This window comes from Lolium perenne, chromosome 7, assembly GCF_019359855.2.
Source record: "Lolium perenne isolate Kyuss_39 chromosome 7, Kyuss_2.0, whole genome shotgun sequence".
Classification (NCBI taxonomy): domain Eukaryota; kingdom Viridiplantae; phylum Streptophyta; class Magnoliopsida; order Poales; family Poaceae; genus Lolium; species Lolium perenne.
In genome coordinates this window covers 58,009,522-58,032,553 of record NC_067250.2, presented here as the reverse complement: position 1 = coordinate 58,032,553, position 23,032 = coordinate 58,009,522, and the positions used below count along the sequence as shown (strand labels likewise).

At 47.0% G+C, this 23,032-nt stretch overlaps 2 protein-coding genes across 2 annotated transcripts; both read right to left on the bottom strand.

Annotated features, from left to right (window-relative positions):
* Positions 1–2,149: 2,149 nt before the first annotated feature.
* LOC127317402 (uncharacterized) lies at positions 2,150–6,000 on the bottom strand. Its single transcript, XM_071823903.1, has 4 exons — positions 4,645–6,000; positions 4,323–4,563; positions 2,276–3,536; positions 2,150–2,186 (listed from the first exon to the last, which is right to left on the bottom strand). Exons 1-4 carry the CDS (start codon positions 5,998–6,000, stop codon positions 2,150–2,152), a joined length of 2,895 nt encoding a protein of 964 aa, XP_071680004.1.
* A 1,969-nt stretch (positions 6,001–7,969) lies between these two features.
* LOC127317404 (DNA (cytosine-5)-methyltransferase CMT3) lies at positions 7,970–14,979 on the bottom strand. Its single transcript, XM_051347966.2, has 18 exons — positions 14,467–14,979; positions 14,154–14,238; positions 12,701–12,808; positions 12,489–12,626; positions 12,306–12,405; positions 11,940–12,109; positions 11,787–11,852; positions 11,484–11,702; positions 11,349–11,407; positions 11,204–11,270; positions 10,800–11,129; positions 10,556–10,708; positions 10,404–10,491; positions 10,073–10,299; positions 8,771–8,814; positions 8,612–8,681; positions 8,413–8,516; positions 7,970–8,314 (listed from the first exon to the last, which is right to left on the bottom strand). The coding sequence occupies exons 1-18, from the start codon at positions 14,961–14,963 to the stop codon at positions 8,119–8,121; spliced, it is 2,721 nt and encodes a 906-aa protein (XP_051203926.1). The 5' UTR covers positions 14,964–14,979; the 3' UTR covers positions 7,970–8,118.
* Between the last annotated feature and the right edge of the window lie 8,053 nt (positions 14,980–23,032).

The following is a 23,032-nucleotide window of genomic DNA, read 5'->3' as shown; positions in this document are numbered from 1 at the left end:
CGTCCTTGACGCCGTGTCCCTTCTTGGAGGTGTCACCAAATGTCCCTCCTTTTTCGTAGTTGGATCACGTCGCCAGGCTTAACTTGCGCGCTTCTCCGATGGCGCAGAGTTCTCTTCTTTGGCTTTAGGCACACCCTCTCCACCTTCTTTGTGCTTGTCGCCGCCATTGTCTCCGTGGCTACATATACACGGTGTTCGGTCTGGTTTGGGCGGCCTCCTAGATACCCAGGGGTGGTTTCCTAGGCCGGCGTCATGCCGCAGGCAATGCCGGTGGTTTCTTCCTTACGCCGTGGGAGCAATGTGTCGTAGGATAAGTGTCAAGGCTGCATCTTGAGGGGTGGTGGTTGGGCTAGGGCGAAAGCCCGGCAAGGCCTCGGCCGGTGCGGGTGACGGCGACGCCCTTGGGCGCCGCTCTCCTCCTTGGAGGCGTCTCCATCAAGCCCTCCCTCTTTAGTATCTCGAGACAGGAAGATAACCACGCTCTGACGGTCATGGGTGCACTTTGCTTAAGCATGGGAGATCTGTTAGTTCGGGGCAGTTCTCGGTGCCGTGCCCTTGCAACAGAAGACAACGCTTCCATCGACGGAATCAAGCTCTCTGCCTAGTTAGCTAGTGTTTTGTAGCTTGTTTCTCTTCTTCTTTGTTGCTCCATTTGGTATATTGTAAGCTCGTAACCCTAGTATTTCGCTGTTTTTTCTTATCTGTTGTTGCTACCATTATACGTCTGGCCGGTTGATGGCTTTGTTAATTCAAAGTCGGGCTTTCGAGCCTTATGTTTAAAGTATGGGCCGGCAGGGTTTGTTCCCAAACTAGGTTGGGTCGGCCAATGGGCAGAACCAGTACGCCAAGTCCAGCTTGACCATTGGACCACAGCGTGATACACTATTTTGTCTATTTCTTTTTAAAAATAATTTTAAAAGAATAAGTTTTGAATATATTTTATAAGTATTTTTATTTCCGCCATGGTCCTTGGTGTAACTTGTATGCCCACCGGTTCTCTTAATTCAGTTTCTGGAACCTTCGTATCCTTGCCCGTTTGAGAAGAAAAAAGCTAGTCATTCTCGTATGTATGTGCTTCCTAGGTCTATCCATTTTAATTCAGGTTTCTTGGTATAGTTTGATTGTATTATTTTTTCCCAGAGAAAACCCAAATTCTGTAGCACATGAAGATCTCGCCCGGAGCATGGAGATGCAGGGGCACTGCTGAATTAGAACACACAGACACACATCACTTGCTGCTTTAAAGTTGCTTAATTAGTGTAGAGATCAGAGGCGGCGGCTAACCTTGTGGGTGGAAGCTCACTCTCTATTCTGTCTAGGGTTACACGGTACTGAGGTGAGAATATATATAGCTCAGCCACATACACAGCAGATGGGCCACATGGGCCAGAAACATAAAGCCCAGTAACGGTTCAACACTCCCCCTCAAGATGGGTGATATATATCTATCATCCCCATCTTGTCACAAGCCAAGTTGCATTCCTTTGTTCCTAGTCCTTTTGTTAAACAATCTGCAATCTGCTGTCTAGTGTTCACATAATCAATCTTGATAATTCCAGCATCTAATTTCTCCTTGATAAAGAACCTGTCAATCTCTATATGTTTGGTTCTGTCATGTTGGACTGGATTGTTTGCTATACATATTGCTGACTTGTTATCACACCAAACATTTAAATGACCATCTCTTAGCACCTTCAGCTCACGTAAGAGATTTTTTACCCATAGCATATCACTCAATCCTTCAGACATGGCACGGTATTCAGCTTCAGCGGATGACTTTGATACAACTTGTTGCTTTTTACTCCTCCATGATACTAGGTTACCTCCAACAAATACACAATATCCTGAAGTTGACCTCCTGTCATCAAGACAACTTGCCCAATCAGCATCACTATAACCATCTATTACTAGATGTCCATTACTTCTGAACCATAACCCTTTTCCTGGAGTTCCCTTTAGGTACCTCAGAATTCGATGTACTGCATCTAGGTGACCAGTCCTTGGTTCATGCATATATCTACTTACAACGCTCACTGCATAAGCAATGTCTGGCCTTGTATGACATAAATATAGCAACCTTCCTACAAGTCTTTGATAAGTTTCCTTTTCCACCAATTCTCCAGATTCAGCTGTTATCTTATAATTTTGATCAATGGGGGTTGCGGCTGCTCGACATTGCATCATTCCTGTGTCATTCAACAGGTCTAGAACATACTTGCGTTGTGACAACACTATGCCCCTTGCCGATCGTGCTATTTCTATCCCAAGAAAATACCTGAGTTGGCCAAGATCCTTCACCTCAAAAACCCTACTTAGACACTTCTTCAATCTGAGTATTTCAGCTTCATCATCCCCAGTAATTATGATATCATCCACATAAACAGCCAGAATAGTAATCCTTTGGTTTGAATGCCTGTAAAACACAGTGTGATCACCATTGCACTGTCTATATCCCATGGCACACACGGCCCTTCTAAACCGATCAAACCAGGCTCTTGGAGATTGTTTCATACCATAGAGAGCCTTTTTTAGTTTGCACACTTTACCTCCATTCTCAACAGCAGCCATTCCTGGTGGCACCTCCATATACACCTCTTCCTGAAGGTCACCATGCAAGAAGGCATTCTTCACATCAAGCTGATGTAGTGGCCATCCAAAATTAACTGCACAAGATATCAAGATCCTCACAGTGTTCATTTTCGCCACAGGGGCAAAGGTTTCGTCATAGTCAATCCCATATGTTTGACTATATCCCCTTGCAACCAACCTTGCCTTATACCTTTCTATCTTTCCCTCCGGACTTTGTTTGACTGTAAACACCCACTTGCATCCAACAGCTTTCTTTCCATCTGGTAAGGTAGTCAACTCCCAAGTTTGATTCTTCCTTAATGCTTCCAACTCTTCTCTCATAGCAACACACCATTTAGGATCTTGTTTTGCAACTGTCCAATCAGTAGGAATATGCACTAATTGGAGAGACGCAACAAATGCCAGATGGGAGGGTGACAAGGCTTCATAAGACACATAGTTGCTGATATCATGAACATTAAACCCATATTTCTTCACAGGTCTGCTTGTAGCTGCTCTAGTCCCCTTTCTTAGTGCAATTGGTAGGTCTGCCGATCCTCTAGTGATATTTGAGTTCACCTCCAACGGTGCACTCGATGAACTATCTTCAGCAGATTGTCTGTCTTCAGCAGATTGTTCTTCCTCTTGTATTTGTGACCCCTGTACCAAATTATCTTCCTCCCCCTGTTCATCATTCTCCCCCTGTTCAACATTCTCACGTCGCCTCCTTGTGTACACTTGAAGTTGCTTTTCTTGGCCCTGTTGTAAAGCAGTTACATGGGCACCCTGTTGTGGTGCAGTTACATGGGCACCATCAGCTTCAGACTCTGAAGAGATCAGATCCGATCCAATCACCAGCGGAGAAGGTTGACCCTTTGTTGTTGCATCAGAATTTTCTGCAGGTGTGACTGTACCGTTTGTATTCTCCCCCTCTTGATCAGCGCTCAACTGTGACAGATGATCAAGACCTTCAAACAATATGCTTAAGTCTGTTTGCTCACCATAAAAGGGTTCAGATTCACGAAAGGTGACATCCATACTCACAAAAGTTCTGCGCTCAGTTGGATTCCAGCATTTATATCCTTGTTGTCCGGGAGGATAGCCAATAAAAATGCATTTCACAGCCTTGGGATCAAGCTTACTTGCTGATGGTCTGTGATCCCTGACAAAGCAAGTACAGCCGAAGACCTTGGGGGCAACAGGAAATTTGTTTTCTCCAAATAAAAGTTCACATGGCGATTTCATGCCCAAAATCCGTGAAGGCATGCGATTAATAAGAAAGGTAGCAGTTAGAACTGCCTCACTCCATAGAAATTTCGGTACATTCATAGTGTACATGAGAGAGCGAATTACCTCTAATATGTGTCGATTCTTTCTTTCAGCTACTCCATTTTGGGGAGGAGTATCTGGGCAAGAAGTTTGATGCATGATACCTTTCTCGGATAAGAATCTGCCAAATCTGTTGTTAACATACTCTGTCCCATTATCAGATCTGAGCATTTGTACCTGCACCCTAAATTGAGTGTTTACATATGCACAGAAGTCCTGAAAGCATTGAAACACCTCATCTTTGTGGCGTAAAAGATACACCCAGGTCATGCGGGTATAACAATCAATGAAGGTTACAAAATATTTCATTCCACTAATCGACATAGTAGGACATGTCCATACATCAGAGTGCACAAGAGCGAAGGGAGCTATACTTCTCAGCCCCTTACTCACATAAGATGTTCTGGTATGTTTAGCATACTCACATGCATCACATTTCAGTTTGTTCATGTCTACTCTACTCATTACATCAGGACAAACTTTGCTCATCTTATCAAAGGAAATGTGCCCCATTCGACAATGATGGATCATGGCCTTGCTCTCTTTATCACCTTGGACCGCTGCGAGCACCACTGAGTATCCTAGCAACTTAGGCTTCTCTCGGTCCAGGTACCATAGCCCTCTACATCTGATTCCGTCCCCAAGCTTCCTTCCAGTCATCCTCTCCTGAATTAAACACATATACTTATCAAGAATAATGCGGCAATCAATCTGATCCACCAGGTTACTCAAAGAGATCAAGCTCACTGGAAATGCAGGCACATGTAGGACAGAGGATAACTTTATGTTAGATGAACACTGGACATCTCCAACACCTTTTACAGGTTGAGCAGTACCATCTGCAGTTTGAATGGTTTCATGGTATGTAGATGGGTACTGATTATACATCTCAAACTCTCTACTATTACCAGTAACATGCCTTGAGGCACCAGAATCTAATACCCAATCAGAATCAAGCTTATGAGCAGCTAGAGAGACATTTTCTGTATTACCTTTGGTGTAGACAAAATGAGCAAACTGCCCGAAGCTCGTTTCTCCTTGCTGTTCATTTTTCTTCACTTCCCCTTCAACACTTCCCTGATTCTGAGTTACTGATCTACCTCCCTCTGTAAATGTCATATTGGCTCTGGCCCCTCCTTGTGGACCGCCTGAGTTGTGGTAGTAATTTCCTCCGTTTCTGCCTCTACCACCTCTATAGTATCCCCTGCCATACCTGCTGCCTCTGAAACCTCCTCTGCCTCGGCGAGGTGGAGCTGTACATTGATGGACAAGGTGGCCACTTACTCCACAGTTGAAGCACTCTCTGGTCTCAGACACAAGATAGGCAGGCCTTTGTGTAAGTTCCCCTTTTCCATTGCACTTCAGTCTTGTTTCCTCTTGTGCAATAGCGGCAATAGCAGCTTCAAGTGAAGGCAACTGAGTTTCATGCATCAGATTCGCCCTCCTATTCTCAAAGTCTTGATTCAGACCCTTCAAAAACTTGAGCACTCGCTTGCCTTCAATCCATTTCTTTGCTGCCACAACACATTCAGTATGGGTGAGCACCAAAGGATCAAGATGATCCAAATCAGCCCACAACTGCTTCAGCTCCCCCACATAAGTCATCACTGACTTTTCACCTTGAGTGAGATCATGCAGTCTATCCTCAAGTTGAGAAACAAGCATCACATTTCCCTTACCAGAATACATCTGAGACAAAGCTTCCCATACCTCTTTTGCAGTAGGCAGTGCCTCAACAGATGCAGCAACTGGCGGGGTTAAAGAGCTGAGCAACCACGCAAGTATTCCTGAATCAGTAGTGCTCCATTTCTTCCACTCGGCACCTTGCTTCTCAACAGGTTCAACAACTTCTCCCAGAACATATCCTTCCAAAGCTTTCGTCTTCAGCAACAGCCGTCCTCTCCTAGACCAGCTCAAATAATTGCTAACACCCTCCAGTTTAATCTCGTTTGGTGCCAGTTCCAGCTTTTGCACCCCCTCTGCCTGTGAGACTCCAGCAAGTAGAGCCCCATCTCCTGACCTGGCCACAGCCGTAGCCTCTGTAGTCTTGGCGGTGAGGATCTCCGCCAGCCTGTCCAGTGCCTTTGCCAAATCGTCTCCCATGGCTCAGCCTTGCCACAACACTTCCCTCAGACCTCCTGATGCAGAACCACCAAATCCCTCGCAGCCTCCAACAGATCCACTCACTGGGTCTTCATCTCCAGCGCCACCCCCTCCATCCTCTAGAGCTCTGATACCATGTAGAGATCAGAGGCGGCGGCTAACCTTGTGGGTGGAAGCTCACTCTCTATTCTGTCTAGGGTTACACGGTACTGAGGTGAGAATATATATAGCTCAGCCACATACACAGCAGATGGGCCACATGGGCCAGAAACATAAAGCCCAGTAACGGTTCAACAATTAGAACACCCAATAACTATTTTTAAGGCCTCTAAATATACCTATTTTTAGAGTCACTTCAACCAAATGACTCTAAATATACCTATTTTAGAGTCACTTCAACCAAATGCCCCTAAATATACCTATTTTAGAGGCACTTCAACCAAATGCCCCTAAATATACATCTATTTTTAAAGACAATTCAACCAAATACCCCTAAATATACCATTTTTAGAGACACTTCAACCAAATGGCCCTAAATATATCTAATTTTAGAGGCACTTCAACCAAATGCCTCTAAATATGATATATTTAGAGACACATTTGTCTAAATACCCATCTTTAGAGGCACTTCCATAATGTGCCTCAAAGGGAAATCCCCTCAAAATCTACTCTCCCATAGTGCAGCAGCCCGGTCGATTTGGAAACTGAGGTAAAAGTTCATAGACAAGAGTCCAAAACAGCATTCTGGCAGCACTCTAACCCAGCACCAGCATAAGTTACAAGGCTGATTTGAGGAGTGCAAACCAGTTACTAGATTCAGGAGAAACAGATCCTACCTTGTAGCATGACCAGAGGTGGATGATTGCACTCTACTGAAGCTGAACGTTATTGTTTTTATTTACCTTGTCATAAAAAAACTAGTTGTAACATGATTTCTACATGTAGGTTCAGGCCATGTAAGTCGACATGTAGGTTCAGGCCATGTAAGTCTACATGTAAGCATCCCAGGAATTTAACGCCTACTGACGACAACCTCTGCTAATGATGCAACGAAGTGAGAGGTCATGTGGCACTGTCACTACTAATTTCACCTACCTTGCTTGCACCTAAGGCTGCAGTTTCACAAGCGACTTGCCCCGTCGTTCTTGTGTGCTTCGGACGAGTAGCTCCACGGTGTGTTGTCGCCTGCAAGTTAGAGAAGGACAGGTTTCAGGTAAATGGGCAAGTCCAGAGAGGAGCATTTGCTGTACACGGATACCCACATATATAATAGAAATGAACAGCCCGAAAATAACAAAAGATAACAAAAGTGAGATCACATATGGACATCCATAAGTTGATCTGCTCTGCTATTTGAAGTGAACTGAAGGAGGAAATACCAAGTGCCTTCTCACGTTCCTTGAGCGTTGAACCTTGCCTGAAAGCATTGTTGCAGCCCTCCTTCCAGACTTCCCCTGGTGCTAGAATAACAAGCAATGTGCAGGACCAGTCACCATTTTATTCAAGTGGGCAAACGAAAGGTTAAAAGGAAGGCGAGTCAAACTGGCACAGTTGCATTTCTAGTTACAACTCGTGGATACCTGTCTTGTCTCAATCGACAAACCTTCAGAGTATCCAAGGCACTCACAGGTCGGAAATACAATTCTAAAACTGAACTTTTCATCAGAGAGCAACTCAAGGTCAAAACTGGAATTCGATCAGGATGGTAGCGAAAAAGAGAGCGGCACTGACAGTACCATGGCCCAAATATTCTTACAACGAGACATGTTAACTACCCATTGAAATGAGGTGCAGACATAATGCCGCAAATACATAATCAATTTCAGGATAAGCATGATTCAGGTCTATTGTAGAAATACACGCTGACAACCAATGAAGGAAGAACGATAATTGGATTGCCTGAACTAATGTTAATCTTTCTTCAGGCAACCTTCGAAGCCACAAAATACAGCAATGATCTTCAGGCAGGAAAGACAAATTGATATGAACTTAATAAAAGATAGATATTGAAATGTCAAAACTGTAGATTGCAAAATGTTTGGAAGAACACTAAAATGCGACAGAACCCATTCAATCAAGCAGTAACTGTCTCTCTAGTGGGCTCAAATCAAACCCTGTCTACTCTACCAATTCGCCTACAGGTGAAGGAATGTTGACATCCGGAACCGCAGCCTGCCCCAAGGAAGTGAAGCTGTTGGGAAGAACAAAAAGTGCCTGGTCAAGCCCTTCTGAATTGCCTTTGTATGCCTGACCAAGAGAGTATCCCAATGCCCGAGCGACAGGAATGGCCACGGCATTACCCACCTGGATGTACCTAGTATCATCACAAAAATAATGGTGATCCACCATTCTAATTCATCACTGGAAAACAAATATCAAACACATAACTGGATACTTGACAGATAAACTCACTTCTGTTTAATAGGACCCCACATCCGGTAATAATCAGGAAAACCTTGCAATCTTGCATTCTCACGGACCGACAACACTCTATCTTGATCTGGGTGCAAGATAATCTAAGAATAGAACATTCAGTATCATTACTAAGAGAGCAAAGAAAAAGGATCAGCAAAACACTATATGCAAAACATCATAGTATGTCTACACTAACCTGGTTGTGCGGCTCTGCTCTTGTCACAACCGTTGCAACTGTTTCATCCTTCCAAAGACGTCCAAATGGCCTGTAAGAGAATCATCATAGGTAACTACAATTATAGAAGTTGAACAATGTTACAAAAAGCAAAAAATAAAAACAGATTCGGACACTCACTTCTTTGATTTTCCCCCAACAAAAGACATGGCATAATCAGGGACCTGGGTACACGGAAAACTAGCACATCAGCAATCTTAGGTTGCATAAGAAACTATATCAACCATGTGTCAACATTTCTTTCACTTGATGAATTCTTCAGAGATGGAAGCAAAGAGAAAACAGCATCCTATTTCCCACTAATATGAAGGTTCTCCATGTAATTTGACTACTGATAGTGTTGTAAAGATCATTGGGTTTATCTGGAATTCAAGGATAGTAACAAGAAACTCAGAAGCTAATGTGTTTACTGTGAAATATGAGAGCTCTTAACTGAGTGATCACACTAAAACTCTGGTCTTCTGTAATGAGGTGGCAGCATCATGGAACCATCTACAGTGCTTTTTTACTGGTCTATTAAACAAGCTATTTATCAAAAGAGCAGAAAGTAGAGAACAGTACAGGTTAAGAGATGCAGAGCCAACCAACGCTTTATAGGTTTATATGTGAGTTCTGAGACAGAAAATCCTGATTTCGCAGTACTAATCTATTCTGATGACCAGCAGGAACCACAAGAGCACATCTACATTGGTAAGCAGCACTAATCTAATCTGATCACCAGCAGGAACCACAAGAAGATATCTACATTAGAGGGTAAGAGATGCAGAGCCGACCAACATTTTCTAGGTTTATATGTGAGTTCTGGGACCTAAAATACCTATGTCGCAGCACTAATCTATTCTGATGACCAGCAGGCCGGAACCTCAGGAGGATATTTGCACAGTTAAGGTTTCTCTTCATGTTGAGAAAAATCGCAACTCCGGTGGAACTCTGTATGCGCAAAGTCAACCAGACAATCCTTAATCTAACATATTGGATTTAGCAGTTTAGCTGTATAAATGTGTTGAAGCTTCCTTCTCTCGGCCGTTCTTATGGACATAGCAATAAACTCAAAATTTATTGTTCTCTCTTTTCTTCACTCTGATTTAGTGCACGTGACGAGAATAACAGTGAGAAAATTATATACATCAGTCATTACAGAAAAAGAAGATTTGACTGTTGAAGCCAACTGTGTTCTAGATTGTACATTTAGTCCCTGTTTGAAAAGATATAATAAAACCAAAAGTTTATACAAACCAAATAAAATCCCACAGAAACAGGATGGAATTATAGGCATTCACTATTCATATGAAATACATCCAAACTACAATGCAGTAACTTATTGTCCTATGCTATTGGTATAACACAATACTTGCAAAACGTATAACATAAAACTTCAGCATATACAAAAACCATTAAAGAGTTAGGAAGCAGAAATAATACCAGAGGCTTTCCTGAATCGAGGTAGACACGCTCGATTTCAGGATCAAACTCGACTTTATTGCCTTCTCCCACCCTGACCCCCCTGAGACAACGGAAGTTTGCGCCTTTTTTCTTGGGGATTTGCTGTACACGTGCAAGATCATCCTTGTTTAGTTGCAAGGGTTGGTGATCAAGCAGTTTACCATCCTCAGAACAAACCTTGTGTTCATAGGAATAATCTAGCATATCTGGAACAATCGAAAAAATCTTCAGCTCACCATAAAAGTCTAAAATTGTAATTACTAGCTTTCACAAGGAAAACTTGAAGAGTCAGTAGATGCAAACATAATACCTTTTCGACTAAGCTGTATATATTGTTGAAAATCAGACCTAGGATTACCTCCATACTCCATTATCTCATTTGGCTGATGATTACCTATCTGCACAAAAGGAGTAAGAAAAAATGTGTAGGCTATTAGGTATATTAGATAATTGAATAATTACCTCAGGCAAATCTGATATTGCTTCACCAAGTAGCAAAGCTTCCTTCAGCGTCGATTCTTGTGTTTCATCATAAACAATGCTTTGGGAGAAGGAAGTTGGGATTCCGCCACGCCAAACAACCTTGTGGGTAGGCAGTGGGTATTTTGGGAGCACCTAAATTGCCAAATGAAAATAAATCATTCTACAGAATATAATACCAGCAAACATTCAACATGAAAAAAATCATGATAAACAGGTAGCAGACCATTGTTGGAAGAGCTCCCCAAAGGAAAACTCTCATACGAAATTGCGGCAGCCCATAACAACCTGCCACCATCATGCCAACCCGTGCTTGATAATCGAGCGAAACCAAGCGGCTTAATACATAACTTGCCAGGTAACCTTCAGCAAATTTTACTATGTCCACCACGTTTTCCATGAGAACATAATTTGGTTTTAAATATTCGACAATATCCATAAAAGTAATTAGTTGTCGATTTTTCTCATCCTGTAGAGGATTATTACTGTCTCGGAAGCGGTTAAACCCGCTGATTCCTTGACATGGTGGACCGCCACATATGACATCAGCATCGCCCTACATGAAATTATGTAAATAGCAGCAAAAAAACGTGTGAATAAGAAAAAAGAGGCAAAAGGAGTAATACTCACCGGTAGTGGCAAAATTTTCAGCCGGTGACCCTCTTGTACAAATTCTTTAATCTTCAGAGCACAGTCACTAGATATAAAACAAGAGTCAGTGCACTTTTATTAGGAAAATATTGTTAAATTAGCATATAACAAATGAGATACCAACCTTAGGTTCCCCACCGGCTCCCATGAATCTTCATCAGAATCATAGCCTTCCCATTGCACCTGCAAAAACAACCATGTATCAATCATACAGTATTTACAAACTTCGAGTAAACCCAACAACAAATAAGACGGCTACCTTAAAGTATATAGTATTTTCCTTCCCAGTGCCACCATAGCATATTCCAATAACCTTGTCCACCACATACTCATCCTCTCCTAGAGGGCCGTCATCTTCCTCTTCATCCTCTAAAGGGTCGACTGAATCAGAATGAACAACATTATGGACATACTTGTCACATAAGACAGCCCATTCCTTGAGAAGTACAAGGTAATCCTCGGCCTTTTCATTTCGAACCTACATTCAAACAAACGACACATAACATATAATTCATATGCAACAAAAGGGAACCAAGATTGTAGTTTACAATTTTATTTATACCTGTGTGTCAGGGTGATTATACTTCAGACTTTTGCAGGCAAACTTATTAAAATCAACCGCCCACCTCTATAAAACAGAAGAAAGATGTAGGATTAGCATCATGATCACAAATACATAATCACAACCAAAATAAACGATGATGTAGAAAAGTACCGTCTCAAGTTTGACCCCGGCTAGAGCTGCACCTAAACAAAGGCCTGTTGACAACCCGCCGCAACCAGAGTAAAGGTCTAGAAGGGTTGCTTTCTTAGCTGATGTCTCACCCAAATCAACAGTATCGCCCGAGAACTTAGATGCCGTATCGCTGATTATAGGCCCATTCTCTAATGAGAGAAATAAGGCAATAAGAACCACGGTTAGAAAAATTGTACATATTTACTACCTTTGACATCATAAACACTGTATAGAAATATTTCACGACACTATTTTCAGTTAGGAAATACTGTGCCACTTGGTGCCAAAACAATCATTCATATTAGCATGGTAAAAAGACAATTTGCAGCATTAAACTTTGGTTACCTGATGGTATGTTGGCAAAAGTTGAAAAAGCCTCGCTATAAGACATGTCATAGTAAAACTGACACTCTACAAGCTTCTCAGCCTTGGATATTGAATTTAACTAAAGCATATGCACAGGAAAAAGAGTGAGAAACAACATATGTACAGGTTTATTAATGGACAGTTGTAGGCAAAAGTACTTACGTTTGGATCAACGTAGACTATTTTAATCTTTGATAATATACAATCAAGACTAATATCATCCTTCTCCTCAGAAAGGAATACACGTATTGGGTCATGCTTGTGATCAGTACCTTTTTCTAGTATCATTGTTGAAATAACCTGCAAATACAACAATCAGCACAGTGCAATTGGGAGTTGGGACATACAAAAAAAATACAACTGACGGTACACACCGTTTCCTCTGGGCGGTAGAACCAGCGACAGGTGAAATACCGATGGCTGTCTGTGCCCTCGAAAAACTCGGCTATCCTGCCGAGAAAATCAGTCTTTCCCTCCGCAGCCTATACACGGCAAAGGGGGTTAGAAATGTAAGATGTCGAGACAACAAACACAGATCGAATATATCAGAAGAGCAACCATCTAGATGTCACGCCAATGCCTAAATTGCACTTTGATTAAGCATTTTTGCTCACACTAGGTGAAAGAAAATGAAGCCGTGAGCATTCAGTTCGATTAGATTGTACTGCTATACAATTTAGTCCAAACTTTTACCACACATGAAGTTATGCAAAATTGATTAATACTAAAGGAAATCAGTTCAAGTTAATAAACATGCAGATCATTCATGGGAATGGTGCTTTTGGAACATGGGAGCATATGCTCCCTCTATTTTAAAATGCATCTTACACACATTTTGAAATCTCAAAAAATTTGAAAAAAAAAACACATCTACATCTTCATGTGGTACATGCTCACAGAGTCGTTTGACGAAAAATTGACTTGTCACATGAGGTTTGAAAAAAAAGACAAAACTCATTGCTAAAAATAATGTGTTTCACAAGATAAATTTTCTCTTGTTTACATAGACCACATAAATTATTGGTTTTCCTGAAACTTGACGAACATACATATATTATAGAGATGTACATGTAAACAATTTTGTAAAAAAAATTGACACTTAGAAATATGATTTTTTTTGGGAGAGGGAGCATATACACCGGTACCCGGGAGCCGAATTGAATATATAATCATTTATTCACTTCACAATCACATCACAACATGATATGAAAGGTTGCCCATATTGGCAACTCATTATCGTTACAAAGCTTGTGCGATAGAAATCGCAAATCCAAATTTGATCTAGGGTGCATATGTTCCTGCTATAAAAAAATAGATTTTAAAATATCAAAAAATTATGAATAAATTTTTCGCTTGTGCATTACGACATTCCATACGCGCACGCCAAGTTTCGCAAAAAAACAACATTTTTTATATATAGTACAAAAAAGATAAGAAAATGTTTCTGTGAAGAGCTTTTTTAGCACTAAAATTTATCTTTTTTACACATGACGTAAAAAAATCGATTTTTGTGAAACAACTTTGCGAGCACATTGAACATAAAGATGTACATGAGACATTTTGTGTCAGATTTTTTCAACACTTCAAAAAATGTTTAAAAGCCGTTTTAAAAGTCAGGAGCACATGCACTCGGGAGCAAAAACGCTGCTCTAGCTCGAAGGAAACTAATAAATCTGCTGTGCAGTATACGCGCATACATCCGAAAGATAAACTATCCTTGGGCATTTCATAAACAGATTCACAGCGAGGCATATATGCACAACAATCGATGGATACAAACGTCAATCAACAACCAATCATGGGTTTTGAAAAGTTAAAACGACGGACCTTTACATAGACATCGTCATTGAGGGAGTAGATGGTATCCTCAATCTTGGCCTGGCGGTAGTGTGCCCGGGCCTTCACTTTCGCCCTGCAAGGCAATGCAATGCGCGAGACACGATTCAACTCAGATCAGAATAACGAACATGCATGTATTTTGTTGTCACCTCAAATCCAACAAAAATCAAGTCGGCAGATTAGACGACCAAGTTCAAAATTCAGCTAGTAATATTAGAAGATAATCCATTAGCAAGAATGAGTAGGAGTACATCCTAGAAAGAGATGGGGAATGGAGCAATCTAATGCATGCGTGCGTTACCTGCTGCTCTGGTAGCGCGTCGGCCACGCCTCGATAGCCTCGTCCTGGGGGATGGGCTCGCCGACGAACTCATGGTCGTGGTTCCCGCTGCCTTGCACCCGTCTCGGCTTCGCCACCCGCCTCCTGATCACCGGCCGCCTCCGCGTCCTGGTCGGCGGCCCCACCGCCGCCTGCTCCTCCTCCTGCTCCGCCAGTTCGTTCTCCTCCGCCAGGGCGAGCTCCTCCTCGTCGGGCTCCTCGGCGCAAATGTCGTCGCCGTCCGGGTCACCCTCCTTCGCGCATGTCCGCAACTTCTTCCTGGTCGCCTTGGCCTTGGTCGTCTTCTTCTTTGCGGACGACGCCTTGGCCTTGGCGGACGATGCCATCTTCAGCGGGCGCTTGCCGCTGCTCTGGTGCTCGGGCTCCGGCTCCGGCTGGGCCAAGGCCTTGGCGGAGGGAATCCTCTTACGAGAGGAGGCTCGCGTGGGCTCGGAGGCCAGGGAGCTCGGCGGCGCCATGGCTGCGTACGGAAGATTCGAGTGAGGGAGGTTGAATGGGACGGAGGAAATCGTGGGAGGTTTATGTAGTGGGATCGATCGCGTGGGGAAGGAAAGTGGCCCGAAATTTTCGAGCGCGTGGAGTCGTGCATGCATGAAGAGCGCGCGGGCCGTTATCTCGCCTCGTTCGAATTTTTATTTCTCTGACTTGTGGGGCAGCCAATGCAGATCTGACTTTTTTTTTGTGAGAACAAGATCTGACTAGGCTAATGACACGATTTGAATTGTACCAATTGCTTCGTGCTAATTGATCCGCAATTACCTACTGATTGATGCGGCCTATTCTCGGCCCGTTGGTTGATTGAGAGAAGTTTGGAAAGTCCACGTTATTATTGGTACCCGATTGTTATTTTCTGGCAAAAATGATTTATGTTTTAAAGTAGCTACAATAACGAACATGTCTCATGGGATATGTTTTTTTAACCGAAGCACGCAAATCGGTCCTTGATTAGCTAAACAAGAATTATTGAATTAATGCTATTTCTGACCACTTGGACCCACTTGTGAGGGCCAGTTTGCTTATGTGGACCGATACCCACTTGTTAGCCGAACTTTCAAATCAAAAACAAATCTCACCCTTTCCCTGTCTCCCTCCCATCAAGTTGACCTAGTGGCTAGTGGTCACTCCCACCTTTTCCGACGAACTTGTTGATGCCTCTCCGCCCTGTTGCTCCGCGGCGGCTCATGCTTGGGCGTGAATGGACACCGGGTGGCGTGAGGAGCACACGAAGGTCGGCCTTAGCCTCCCTTAATCGTGTACGCGAGGCCGATGTATCGGTGGTCGTCAAAGAAGAAGGGCCTACACAAACAAGATGCCTATCAGGATGTTGCCCAACGTGCGGCTGTGTGATCGGCCAAGATGCTGGTACCTCGACGTGAGACGAAGTCATGTGGGAGGCGGCGAGTGGGTGGCCAGGGCGTTGCGAGCTAGCGGCTGAAGGAAGTGGCACGGCTGAAGGAAGTGGCACCTAGAGGGATTGGAGGAATTAGGGTTTGGGGAGGAAGACGAATCTGATGTCGAACCCACATCCGTGTCCATGTTAACTGCCATGTCAACATTAAAGGAGTCTGAATTGCTGAAAAATAGCATGTATTCGTGTTCAATTGAATTTAGTGTTTTTTTTGCCAATAACTTCAAAAAACACTGTTGACTTTTGTCCTGTAAACGATAAGCCATTTGGCAACTTTGCCTAAAAATATGGTAGCGTTGGAGAAACTTTAGAAGATCCCGTATATCCGCCATGTCCGAAAACTAACCACCAGTTTCGGGTATTAGCAAGAAAAAAAATTACCTGACCAGATGCTAGAAAAATGGTCGGCCCGAAAATTTTCATCGGGGGTGCTAGGCATTCGACTTGGAAATTTGGATATAGTTGGGTTGGAGCTCTCATTTCGTCCCCCACACACGATTTACGTGAGATAGTAGGCGCGAGTGAAGTTTCAACCCCCTTTGCTCCCCTGTCGGCGCCGCCGCCAATCTCCCCGCCCCCACCAAATCCATCCTCGCCGCGCTGCGTAGTCGTCATCATGGAAGAATTTGGGCACCCTCCCATGAGAATCGCACTACCGTATCCTAAATTGGTCATTCCCCGTCCGTCCACCGTCTTGCCACCGGTGTTCGTAGGGCTGATGCTGGCGGGACGAAGCCGAAGCGGAAGAGGCAGCGCAACTACGTCATCCAAGACGGCGGTGTCCCTGCGGCCGTGAGCTCCGCGGTAGCTCCAGCAATGACGTTGGAATTTGCTAAAGGTGCGAAATAGGCAGGTTTCGGGGGACAAACGAAATCTGTGCCAGCCGGCCCACCGAAATAGAAGAAGGTGCAGCCGCACGGATGAGAGCTTCCTCAACCTACTACATCGCCGCCGGCTCCAGGTGCCTCCAACATGTTCATCGATATGCCCAACCGGTAAAATTTCACCCCCTTTCGACCCAAGGGTGCGCGACGGGTCCCTAGGATTACCAAGCCTTTCGTCTAGCTCCTCTTAACGAAGTGTCGATACGGGTGGAAGTCGTCACACAACCTCTTCCTATTTGCTCATTGAGGTGTTTGAATGATGGTGGAAGGAGCGTGATACACTTGATTTCCCTCTAATTCTATGATCCTTCAGAGTTTCATCTCGTTCTCTTGAACTTGTTCAAGCTTTGTAATCGGTGCCACATATCCTGAAAAGTTAAGGGATTTATTAATTAAAAGAGCCTTATGTATAAAAACTAATACAATAGATTTCTTTTAGTTAATGTTGCCTGCTATAGATGTAAGCCGGGGAGAATTCCTGGGCAAAAAATGTTCTAGCCACAAATCAGGCAGTACATATAACTCACCGCTTGCACCGGAGAGCAGGTGCTCACTGCACACCCGGAGCACACCCCCAATATGGGATGTTCATAGGTGCATCAAGATCCGCGCTAGCCATTTTCTCCTCACAAACAAACATTTGATATAGAATGCAGGAAAAATAGTTCCGATTGTTATGACACTAAAATCATATACCGTCAAAGATTTTTTTTTCACTTAAATATTTGAAAATTTTAAATTGCTCAAAAAATCGAAATTTTTTTTGACCAGCAGATTTCAAATCCATACTTCGTATAGTTTCCGAGATACAAAAAAAGACAAACTAAAAAATGTATGGCGAGCATTTTTTTTTTTCGTATAGGTGCATTTTTTTGGGAAAAGGTGTGGTTGAGCATAGCGCCGGTTAAATCCTGAAATAAATCCAAGTAAATGCAAACACTCATATCAAGTCTAGGACTTGAACCTGGGTGGGCTGGTTCCACCACAAGGGACCTAACCACCAGAGCCAAGCTGTGTTTGCGTATGGCGAGCACTTGCTCATGCTCAACCACACCTTTTCCCGTTGAAAAACAAAAAGCAGAACCCCATTACCCAGCCTTTAGTTTCTTGTTTAGGTAGACGGATAGATGTAGCTAGTGCCATGTATGGATACCATCACGATGATTAAAAGCCCTGCTTAAGCGCGATTCTTCAGTGGATACATACGTGATGCCTGAAGGAGACCTGAATTCGTACCTGATCCATCCATTTTTATTGAGGTCCAAAAGCGAAGGAGGAGGAAAACTACACATGCAGCAAGAGAGTCCAAAGCGGGATTCTGGTCAGCACTAACGCAGCAGCAGAGCCCGGTCGGCCGGGTGCGTGCGTGCGTGCGCTGTGTGCCACTCGCGGCGGGCGTAATGGCCACTGAGAAGCTAGCTACGTAGGTGGTTAGCTCAACAGGGAGATGCGATTTTTTTTTTTTAAATCTCAGCAGGAGAGCTGCTGGTTTCATATATAGAAGAAAGCGGAACTGTACAAACAACACAGGTGGTTAAAACCACCTAAGGTTCAAAGCCTACTCTCGCCTTACAAGGTGCCTCGCACCGGCAAGCACCCAACTATTGGCCTCATCAGCAATGAGGTGAATGAGGCCAGACACACTCAACTCTTTATTACAGAAAACACGCCTATTTCTCTCGCGCCAAATCTCCCAGGCCACTAGAATGATGAGCGTGGCTGCCCGCTTGTCCGTGGCCGCCAGCTTGGTGACAACCCAGGATAGGGCGCGGTCATCTCCGTCCGGAGCTCCGATGGCTGGGCAGTGGAACCGAAGGGCGGCGCGCTCCCAGACTTGCCTCGCCCAAGGACACTCAGCGAAGAGATGCGCCGGGGTCTCGAGGTTGCGCCGGCACAAAGGGCAGAAATATTGGTTGTGCATCCCAAAGCGAAGTAGTCTATCCGCTGTGAAAATCCGACGCTGCATGAGGAGCCACATGAAGAATTTGCACTTTGGCGGTGCCCAGACCGGCCAGATGTGGCGCAGGGGTGACTGCTGGGTCCCGACGAACTGCAGCGCGTAAGCGGAGGACGCGGAGTAGGTACCGGAGGCAGACTTCCACCGGAAAGAATCCTCAGTGTCGGGGTCAATGTTGCAGTTAAGCACAACCTGTCGAAGCTCGACGAAGTCTGCCAGCAAGGGGAGGGAGATCCGTCCCCGAAGGTCCATGAGCCAGTGGTCCTCGTCAATGGCATCCGCCACCGTCCTGTTTTTGCGCCTAGACACCTCGAAGAGCAGGGGCCAACGCTTCCTCAAAGGTTCCCCGGCCCAGTTGTCTGACCAGAAGCTGGTTGCTAGGCCGTTTCCAATGGCCACCTCAGTCATCGAGGCGAACAAGGCCTGGTCAGATGGGGAGGGCTGCTCCAACAGGCCCTTCCAGGGCTTGTCCGCCCCGGTCTTCGCAAGCCAGATCCAGCGCAGGCAGAGGGCGTTATTGAACCGTTGCAGGTCCAACACCCCGAGGCCGCCCAACTTTCTCGGCCGGCAGACAAGTTTCCAGGCCACCTTGCACTGGCCAGGGTTGCAAACGTCCCTTGCCGCCCAAAGCCAAGCCCGCCGCAGCTTGTCAATTTGTGCCACCGCCCAAGCAGACAGGGGGTGCGTCGTCATGAGGAAAACCGGGAGCGCCGAAAGGACAGCTCTAAGCAGGGTGAGCCGTGCCGCCCTGGACATGAGCCTGCCCTTCCAGTGTCCAAGTCGGGCGGCGATCTTGTCGATGAGAGGTTGAAAGTCGATCCTTCGTAGGCGGCGCAGCGACAGGGGCATGCCCAGGTAGGTGCAAGGCAGCGTGGTGATCTGCAAGCCAACCGGCTGCAGGATAGCGGCGATGTCGATTCCGTCGCAGCGAATGGGGATAGCCTGACTCTTGGTGAGGTTGACAGCCAGTCCGGAGACCTCACCGAAGACCTGCAGGATTGCCTTTTTCGCAGCTACCTCCCCAGCGGTCGGCTTGATGAAGAGGGCCACATCATCGGCGTAAAGGGAGCATCGAATGGACCCCGCGACAGGCGAAAGCATGCCCTCCTCGGTGGCCAAGGCGAAGAGGCGGGGTAGCGGCTCCATGGCGAGGATGAACAAAAGCGGTGAGAGAGGGTCACCTTGCCGAAGGCCTCTCCAGTGGGAGATACTGGCACCCTCCTCCCCATTGAAGAGCACGCGCGAGGATGCGGTAGACAGGAAGGCGGCAATCCAATTCCGCCAACGCACCCCAAAGCCGCGCACCCGCAGCATATCAAGCATGTACGTCCAGGAGACCGAGTCAAAAGCCTTGGAGATATCGAGCTTCATAAGAAGCGAGGGCGTCTTGGAGCGGTGCAGCCGTCGAAGAAGAGCCCGAACATAGATGAAGTTATCATGGATGCACCGACCTTTAATGAAGGCGCTCTGCTCAATGCCCACGAGCTCATCGATCCTGGAGGCCAACCTGGAAGCGAGGACCTTCATGAACAGCTTAGCGAAGCTGTGCATGAGGCTGATGGGGCGGTAGTTCTTCATGGAGGAGGCGTCATCGCACTTAGGCAGCAGCACCATGTGGGAGACGTTGAGTTGGTGCAGCCCAGCAAAATTGCCCTCCGCAATCTGCTGAAAAGCCAGGAGGATGTCCGGCCCTACCAAATCCCACGAGGCTTTGAAGAAGTTGGAGATGAAGCCATCAGGGCCGGGCGCCTTGTCCGACGGCATGGACTTTACTGCGTCGTGGATCTCGGCAAGCGAGAAGTCAGCGTCTAGCGCGGAGAGGTCGAGACTGGGTAGCCCGAGTGACTCCCAGTTGAAGGTGACCGTCGGCAATGGGGCCGTGCCCAGGATGGCATGGAAGTGCGCGTCCACCACCTGCCTCTTCTCCTCCTGAGAGATGGCAACCGTGCCACCGTCGCGACTAAGGGAATGGATGAAGTTCTTGCGTCTTCTGCCATTGGCTTTGACGTGGAAGAAGCGGGTATTGGCGTCCCCAGCCCGCAGCCAACACACCCTGGACCGTTGTCGAACCCGAATGCGCTCCAGCACCGAGAGGCCAAGGATACGGGATTTCAGCTGCTGTCGAAGGTCGGCCTCGTCCGCCGAGAGGGCTCTGAAGTCCTGCGCTGCGTCCAGACGCCTAACCGTCTCCTCGGCCCGAAGCAACTGTGCTTTGGTCTCGCCGATGCGTTTCTTGTGCCAAGCCCGAAGAGCGGAGGCCGTCCGGGAGAGCTTACGGTGGAGGCGAATAAGCGCGTTGAAGTTGTTGCAAGGCTGGACCCAAGCATCAGCCACGGTCTGTGCGTAACCCTCGACATGCGGCCAGAATGCCTCGAAGCGGAACCCGCTGTAGCGCTTAATCTTGCCCGCGCAGGACAACACCAGAGGGCAGTGGTCCGAGATCGACGAGGAGATAGCCGTTAGCTGGGCGTTGGGGAAGGAGGCGTCCCAATCCACATTGCAGATAGCCCGATCAAGACGGACAAGGGTAGGCGGGATCTGCTCATTGCTCCAAGTGAACCGTCGGCCCACCAGCTTGATGTCCTTCATCTCCGTGATGTTGAGCATGGCTCGAAACTTGGCCATGAGGCGCCTGTTGAGACGATCATTGTTTTTGTCCGCAGCGGAGAGGATGACATTGAAGTCGCCGACGATTAGCCAAGGGCCAATGACAGAGTGCCTCAACTCCGCAAGATCATGGAGGAAGGTTTCCTTAGCCACATCGGCGTCGGAAGGTCCGTAGACATTGGTGAGAGTCCAAGCCGGGCCACCGGCTCTGCTGACGAAGGTGGCGGTGATGGAGTGGCGCACCGAGCTGATGAGCTGGGCATTATACTTATCCGGGTCCCAGGCGACCAACAGTCCCCCTCTGGTCCCATCGGCCGGGGAGGCGAAAGCCGAGCGGCAGCGGTTGCCCACTGATTCAGCCCGGATGGCATCGGAAGCGTCCGACAGCTTCGTTTCTTGGAGGCAGATGATGTCGCAAGCGGAGCGCTCAATGACCCCCCGTATCGCCGTCCTCCGCGCGGGATTGTTGAGTCCGCGCGGGTTCCAATCAAGGATTCTAAGGTCAAGATCCATTGGAGACTAGGCACACAACGGGGAGGCAAAAGCGTCGACGAAAAACACATGTCACGAAGATAGTGTCGACGACCACGACAGAACAGGGACGGTTACAGTCATCCGGAGCTAGTCTCGACGGGGATTTGAAGACACAGCACAAGCGAGGGCCGTCGGGCTCGCGACGCACACACACAGGACGGCTACAGCAGCAGGGGTCCGAAACAAGAGAGGCCCTCTGCGACACAGGATGCAGACGATCTAACATGGTGATGGGTAAGCATCAGCACAGACACAAAGTGCCTAAGCCTCCATGTCCAGAATGGACAGGAGCTCGTTGTCCGGGAGAGCGATCCGCGCGCCCTGGAGCACGCCGGTGTCGAGGCGGATGCGTGCAATCTCCTCCGCGCTTAGAGGCGAAGAGCAAGGCTGCTCCACGGCCTTAGCCCCTCCAGCAGGCTCCAGCGTGGCCATCGGGCTCTCCTCGAGAACGCACGGCAGGGGCGCTCCCGACTTCTTGCGAGAGGAGCGGCGCGACGGCAGGAGCTCCCCCTTTTGCTTCTTATGCCGGCCAGCCCTGGGCTTCGGGGCGCCGATCGGCGGGATGGCGCCCATCACAGACGGCGGCAGCATGTTGAGCACCTTGGCGAGGAAGGTGGTAGCACCGTCGACCTCCATCTCGCCAAACTTGGCCGCCAGCAGGTCGAGGACGTCTTGGCTGGCCTGGTCGGTGCGCTCACCGCGGCCGCCGGACATCAGCGGCGCCGCCCCATCGTTGCCAGGGCTAGCCACCGCGCCCGGCAACTGTACCCCAGGCCCGAAGAAGACCTCGCCGTCGGTGTCGCCCAAGACGCGCGGCAGGTGATCGAGGCCCGCCTCCTGCCCGGAGGACAGATGATCGCCTAGCGCCTGCCACACCGGAGACGGCCATCCCTGGGCCGCGTCGATCTCAATGGCCACCGGGTCGGTGCGCGAAAGGTCCTGCCAAAAGGAAGCAGGGTCAAACCGCACGGGGATCATGTCCTCCTCCATGGACAGAGCCACAACCTGCAGCTGCTCCGGCTCAGGCCGGCGAGGTTCCTCCCGCGCAGGCAAGAGCGCCGCGGGCTCGGCAGCAGCGTTTTGCCGCGCACCATCAGCTGCGAAGCCGTCAAGCTCCTGGGCGGCACCGTCATCAGC